The sequence below is a fragment of the Sturnira hondurensis genome, unplaced genomic scaffold (assembly GCF_014824575.4).
Source record: "Sturnira hondurensis isolate 20B ecotype Veracruz unplaced genomic scaffold, ASM1482457v3 Scaffold0011744, whole genome shotgun sequence".
Lineage (NCBI taxonomy): Eukaryota > Metazoa > Chordata > Mammalia > Chiroptera > Phyllostomidae > Sturnira > Sturnira hondurensis.
In genome coordinates, this window is record NW_028084375.1 from 520,723 (window position 1) to 527,732 (window position 7,010).

Here is a 7,010-nt window from a genome sequence, read left to right on the forward strand (position 1 = left end):
TAGATTCTGTTCCTAATTTCATCACTTTCTTGCTCCATGACTTGAACAAGTCATTCAACTCTGGATTGGTTCTTGATTACAACAGACTTAAATTAGTCATGCCTCATTAATTTTGAACAATTATTAAAAATGATTTAAAGTACTTATGTATTTAAGCAAGAAAAAGGAACAGTAAGAGGTGGGTCTCTCATTTTTTCCTCACTTAGGTTAATTATATCAACAAAAAAGATGCCTAAACTTCTACAAAGCATTGTCACTGTCATCGAAGTTTTCTACCAATATGCCACCCAGGATGAGGAGTGTGACACGTTGAATAGGGCAGAACTGAAAGAATTTTTGAAAAATGAATTTCATCAAATTATGAAGGTAAGAACTCCATATCAGGATGGAAAACAACTGGAACACCTTTCACCGCTCTTTCTACCTTTTGTCACATATGTCAAACACCCAGAGGACTATCCCTACTTGGTAACAGAGAACAGGGTTTGGGAAAGGCTTGAAATAAGATCAAAAGTTGACTTGCAATGGTTTCTATATATTGACCTAGGGAAGTAATCTTACAGAAAAAAAGACAGGCAAAGGTCCACAGATTAAATAATGTCTTACGTGAATAATTGTTCTTGAACAGCAACTGAGATGATCCTCGGAAAAACGGAAAAGTTGATAATAGGCATCTTCTTCCCTTTCTTTGTCTTTCTTTGGCCCAAAACAGCCTAACCAATGTCCATTTCTGAGATTCTGGCACTACAAAGCCTCTGAATTGAGGAAATTAGCCTCTTACTCTTAAATCATGAAAGAGGATGACCACCACCTGAAAATGCCAATTCTGGAAATAAACATTTGGGGGATTAGATCTATCTATTGATCTTTAACTTATTAACTAAATCCAGCTCCATACCAAATATTTTTATTTGGATTCCTATCAATATCTTAAATTCAGTATGTCAGACACAAACTCATCCCCTTCCCTTCTAAAGTCTCCTCTTATTTGCCCAAAGCAGAAATCTGGTACCATTCTTAACTTCCTCTTTCAGCATGCTCCTCCACCCTCCAACCTCCACCAAATTCATCAATAGTCTCTCAAAAGAGCCCATTTCTCCATCACTCTTGCTGTCCTCTCATTTAAGCCATTTCTTTCTTCCAATCTCACCATTACATAGAAATCTAATCATTTCACACTCAGTTCAAAATCCTTCAACAGCTCCCAGTTCTTAAAGTTCGAACTTATATAATATGACTTAAAATGCATGATTTGCTCCATATTCATCTCTCTAGACACATCTTTTGACTTTTGAGACTCTAAATTTAGCAATCCTAAATGTCTTTCACTTCCTCATATATGAGTTATGTCTTATCTCATCTCCAGCTCTTTGTTCATATTGTGCCCTCTGTGTGGGTCCAACCCATCCTTCAAAGACATAACTTACTCCCATTAACCATCCTTGAATGCCAAGTGGTTCTCCTCTGGTATACCCATAGAAACATTATCACAACAAATTGTAATTTTAAATCTGTGTGTATGGCCCATTAAAATTTTAGTTTCATTTTGTCAAGAACCAACTTGTTCACTGCACCTAACTCAATGCTAGGCAGATAAGAGGTGTACAATAAATCTTTGTTGAATGAGTAAATGAATTGAGTTAATCAATTAAGCTGTATAAATTTTTAAAGTCATATATAATTAATATAGGTATCCAAATTGTTATTTATAAATTAGCTAATCATTCATATCTCACCCATTCCTTATAAAAATAATATTCCAGTTGCACACTCTTCTAGCTATCACTGTGCTAGAATTTCTCACTGTGTTATTCATGCATATTCCCTTCTCTCTTTGTGCTCAGGATAGGGCAGTGCAGCCTAAAGGACCATGTGGTTTGACTCTACCTATGTATGCCAAACATTCACATTTCTACTGCCTTCCCTTAATTGGTTAGCTGCATGTGTGGTACATATTGACTGAGTTGCCCTTGTACCTTGTTCCTATACAGAATCCAGATGATCCAGACACTGTAGATATCATCATGCAAAGTTTGGATCGAGACCATAACAAAAAAATGGATTTTACTGAGTATCTTCTGATGATATTCCAACTGGCTCAGGCTTGTAATAAAATCATTGGGAAAGATTACTGCCAAGCTTCAGGGTCAAAGCAAAAGGGTCACAGTCACCAGCACCAAGAGGAACATAATGAAACAGAAGAGAAAAACAACAAGCAAGAATCATCTTCTAGCCCTTCAAGGAAGGGTGAAGGAGAGAATGATTCATATTCCAGGGGCTCTAGAAGAAACATTAAACACAGACTTCAATCCAGCTCCAAAAGAATTGGGCATCGAGGAGGTTCATCTAGTTCGGGGCACAGAAAAAGCTCTGGAGAAAGCCATTTCAAAGATGGTAAGAAAAATAAGTATGGCTCTCATGAGCAAGAAAGGTCTGGGAGTGAAGAAGTCGGTTTTACTCATTCAAGTAACTATAGAGAAAGATCACATTCAGCAAATCAGTCAGGTAGTTATGGAGGACAGGGGCATGTTTGCCACTCAGAAGATCAATCTTTCAGTTCTGATCAACACTGCTCTGACTCAGACAAATCTTTAGGAAATAGCCAACATAAGAAGAAATCAAGCCAGTATCATGGATTCAGCTCAGGGAGCCGTGGAGGACAAGACCACCAGTCAAATTCAAACACGCCCACTGATTGTGGTCATGAGTCTGGCTCTGGTCAGTCTTCTCAACAGAGACAGCATGAATCAAATGCAGGATCTCAATCAGAAAACTGTGAAGAACAAGGATATTGTTCTAGTTCAAGTGAGGTATCCAGTTATGGGTCACACTCAGGCCAGTCTTCTAGTGAAAGAAGATATGGATCCAAATCAAGTAGTCAGTTAGGCAGTTGTGAAAGACAAAAGCATGGCTCTGGATCAGAGCAATCCTCTAATTTTGGGGAATATGGACCTGGATCTAATCAATCTTCCAGCCAGAGAACCCATGAGTCTCATTCAAAATCCAGTTTAGATGAGTCATCAAGCTATGGGCACGGACCTGGGTTTGGTCAGTCTTCTGGCTGTGGTCAACATGGGTCTACATCAGGACAGACTTCTAGCTACAAAAAACATAGTTCAACCTCGGATCATTCCTCAAGATATGGTCACTATGGGTCTGCATCAGGTCAATCTTCTGGCTTTGGACAACATGGTTCTACTTCAGGACAGTCATCAAGCTATGGACATCATGGAACTAGCTCAGGTCAGTCGTCCAGCTATGGTCAACATGGATCAGGATCAGGCCAGTCTTCTGGCTATGGACAACATGGGTCTGAAGAAGGTCAATCCTCTGGCTATGGCCAACATAGGTCTGGCTCAAATCAATCTCCTAGCCATAGCCAACATCAGTCTCAATCGGGTCAATCCTCTGGCTATGGCCAACACAAATCAGGTTCAGGCCAGTCTTCTGGCTTTGGGCAACATGGCTCTGGCTTAGGTCAATCCTCTACTTATGGACAACAAAGTTCTACTTCAGGCCAGTCATCAAGCTATGGACATCATGGAACTAGCTCAGGTCAGTCTTCCAGCTATGGTCAACATGGATCTGGCTCAAGTCAATCTTCCAGCCACAGCCAACATGGGTGTAGCTCAGGTCAGTCTTCTAGCTACGGCCAACATGGATCAGGATTAGGTCAGTCTTCTAGCTATGAACATGGGTCTGCAGCAGGTCAATCCTCTGGCTTTGGACAACACAGATCAGGTTCAGGTCAGTCTTCTAGCTATGGCCAACGTGGATCAGGTCAGTCTTCTAGCTATGAACATGGGTCTGAAGCAGGTCAATCCTCTGGCTACCGCAGACACAGGTCTGGCTCAAGTCAATCTTCTAGCCATAGCCAACATGGGTCTCGATCACGTCAATCCTCTGGGTGTGGACAAAACAGATCTGGCTCAGGTCAGTCTTTGGGATATGGCCAACATGGATCAGGATCAGGCCAGTCTTCTAGCTATGGACAACACGATTCTGGAGCAGGTCAATCCTCTGGCTTTGGACAACATAGATCAGGCTCAGGTCAGTCTTCTGGCTTTGGGCAACATGGCCCTGGCTTAGGTCAACCCTCTACTTATGGACAACAAAGTTCTACTTCAGGCCAGTCATCAAGCTATGGACATCATGGAACTAGCTCAGGTCAGTCTTCCAGCTATGGTCAACATGGATCTGGCTCAAATCAATCTCCTAGCCATAGCCAACATCAGTCTCAATCGGGTCAATCCTCTGGCTATGGACAACATAGATCTGGCTCAGGTCAGTCTTTGGGATATGGCCAACATGGATCAGGATCAGGCCAGTCTTCTAGCTACGGACAACAGGACACTGAAGCAGGTCAATCCTCTGGCTATGGACAACATAGATCAGGTTCAGGTCAGTCTTCTAGCTATGGTCAGCATGGATCAGGTCAGTCTTCTAGCTATGAACATGGATCTGAAGCAGGTCAATCCTCTGGCTACCGCAGACACAGGTCTGGCTCAAGTCAATCTTCTAGCCATAGCCAACATGGGTCTCGATCACGTCAATCCTCTGGGTGTGGACAAAACAGATCTGGCTCAGGTCAGTCTTTGGGATATGGCCAACATGGATCAGGATCAGGCCAGTCTTCTAGCTATGGCCAACACGGATCAGGATTAGGTCAGTCTTCTAGCTATGAACATGGGTCTGAAGCAGGTCAATCCTCTGGCTACCGCCGACACAGGTCTGGCTCAAGCCAATCTTCTAGCCATAGCCAACATGGGTCTCGATCACGTCAATCCTCTGGGTGTGGACAAAACAGATCTGGCTCAGGCCAATCTTCTAGCTATGGACAACATGATTCTGAAGCAGGTCAATCCTCTGGCTTTGGACAACATAGATCAGGCTCAGGTCAGTCTTCTGGCTTTGGGCAACATGGCTCTGGCTTAGGTCAATCCTCTACTCAAAGACAACACAGTTCTACTTCAGGGCAGTCATCAAGCTATGGACATCATGGAACTAGCTCAGGTCAGTCTTCTAGCTATGGTCAACATGGATCTGGCTCAAGTCAATCTTCTAGCCACAGCCAACATGGGTCTCAATCAGGTCAATCCTCTGGCTATAGACAACATAGATCAGGCTCAGGTCAGTCTTCTGGCTTTGGGCAACATGAGTCTGGCTCAAGTCAGTTTCCCAACCACAGCCAACATGGATCAGGATCAGGCCAGTCTTCTAGTTATGAACAACATGGGTCTGAAGGAGGCCAATCCTCTGGCTATGGCCAACACAAGTCTGGCTCAGGTCAGTCTTCTGCCTTTGGTCAGAATGAATGTGGTTCAGGTCAGTCATCAAGCTCTAGAGATCATGAAACTACACATGGTCAATCCTCTAGCTCTGGACACCATGGTTCTGTTTCAGGACAATCATCAAACTGTGGTCAGCATGCCTCCAGATCAGGTCAGTCTTTCGGCTATGGCCAACACAGATCTGCCTCTCACCAAAGTCAGCATGGGTCTGGCTCAGGTCAGTGTTCTAGCTCTGAACAATATGGGTCTGGCTCATGTTATTCACCTAGCTCTGGACAATGTGGTGTTGGATCTGGTCAGTATTCTGGCACTGAACAATATGGGTCTGGCTCATGTTATTCACCTAGCTCTGGACAATGTGGTGTTGGATCTGGTCAGTATTCTGGCACTGAACAATATGGGTCTGGCTCATGTTACTCACCTAGCTCTGGACAATGTGGTTTTGGATCTGGTCAGTATTCTGGCACTGAACAATATGGGTCTGGCTCATGTCATTCATCTTGCCCTAAACAATATGGTTCTGGATCTGGTTGTTCTAGCTATGAGCAACCTGAATCACAAGGGAGATGTGGGTCAATTTCAAGTGGTACTTATGAGCACAGTAAACCCAAAACAGGCTCCACCCCAAATCAATCAAGAAGAAATAGCCAGGAATGGTCAGGGCACAACCAGAAAGAAAGTAGTAGTGAGTCTGATAGATATGAGAGTATTCGTGGACAAACACAAGCAGAAAGCTCATTGAGTTGTGGCATTAGACAACTTATACCCTCCTACAGACAGTCTAGATCCAACACAACCAATACATTGTTAATTTGCAAGGAGGATAATAGACAAGATGGCTATTATTATCAAAGAGAAGGAGATAACCGTGGAGGTAGAAGCATCAACTCAAGTTCACACAGTTTCCATAGCAGCACTCCACTCTATGAATATGTCCAAAAACAGAGGTGCTAATTCTGGTGGTGAATAATAAATAAAAATAAAATTAACTCAAGTAGCAACTTAAAAAATAAGAAACCATATAGACAAGCAATTTATTTTAAACTTTCTTTCTAAAAGTAGATGTATTTGCTTTTATCTTTTTCATTTAACTGTATTCCTTGTTACTGGGTTCCTCCCAAAGAATGTAGAGTATGTGGGCTACATTGTTAGGAAATGCTGAGTTGAATAAATAATGTATGGAACTAAATTTGGAAGAATAATACAAAGAATTTATGGAGATTGGGGTTTAGTCAAGGTGTCTTTTTAAGAGGTCCTTATTTATGATTTATGCTATGCTAAGCCTTCATCTCTAAAAAGCAAAAAAACAGAAATGCATTACCAGTTCTGGAGCTAAAGCTTCTCCTATAGCAATGTGGAGTATAATCTTTCGTGTGTCCCACTTTGGATGGTAACAGAAAGAAGACCCTAAAAGCAAAGATGTAACGTTGGAAGTTTCTTAGTTTACCAAACCACCAAGCCCTTATTCTTGGGTGCATCTTTAATCAGTAAACTACAGAGGTACCAAAAAATGGCATCAGGTGCTTCTTTATCCCTAGCCAGTGAGAGACAGCATGATGTCTTATATGGATGGGATGGACAAGTTCAGCATTAGTAGATCCAAATGAAGGCTCTAACTTTGTGTTAGCAAGAAAGATGTTGCCTCTACTCCTAAGAATTTGCTCCAGGTTTAAAAAAAAAAAAAATTTTGGAAGAGCAATAGCATGAAAATACAATGGC

At 42.1% G+C, this 7,010-nt stretch overlaps 1 protein-coding gene across 1 annotated transcript; it reads left to right on the forward strand.

Annotated features, from left to right (window-relative positions):
* Positions 1–228: 228 nt before the first annotated feature.
* On the forward strand, positions 229–6,315 carry LOC118996819 (hornerin-like). Its single transcript, XM_037060389.1, has 3 exons — positions 229–366; positions 1,992–3,672; positions 3,781–6,315. Exons 1-3 carry the CDS (start codon positions 229–231, stop codon positions 6,243–6,245), a joined length of 4,284 nt encoding a protein of 1,427 aa, XP_036916284.1. The 3' UTR covers positions 6,246–6,315.
* The last annotated feature ends 695 nt before the right edge of the window (positions 6,316–7,010 follow it).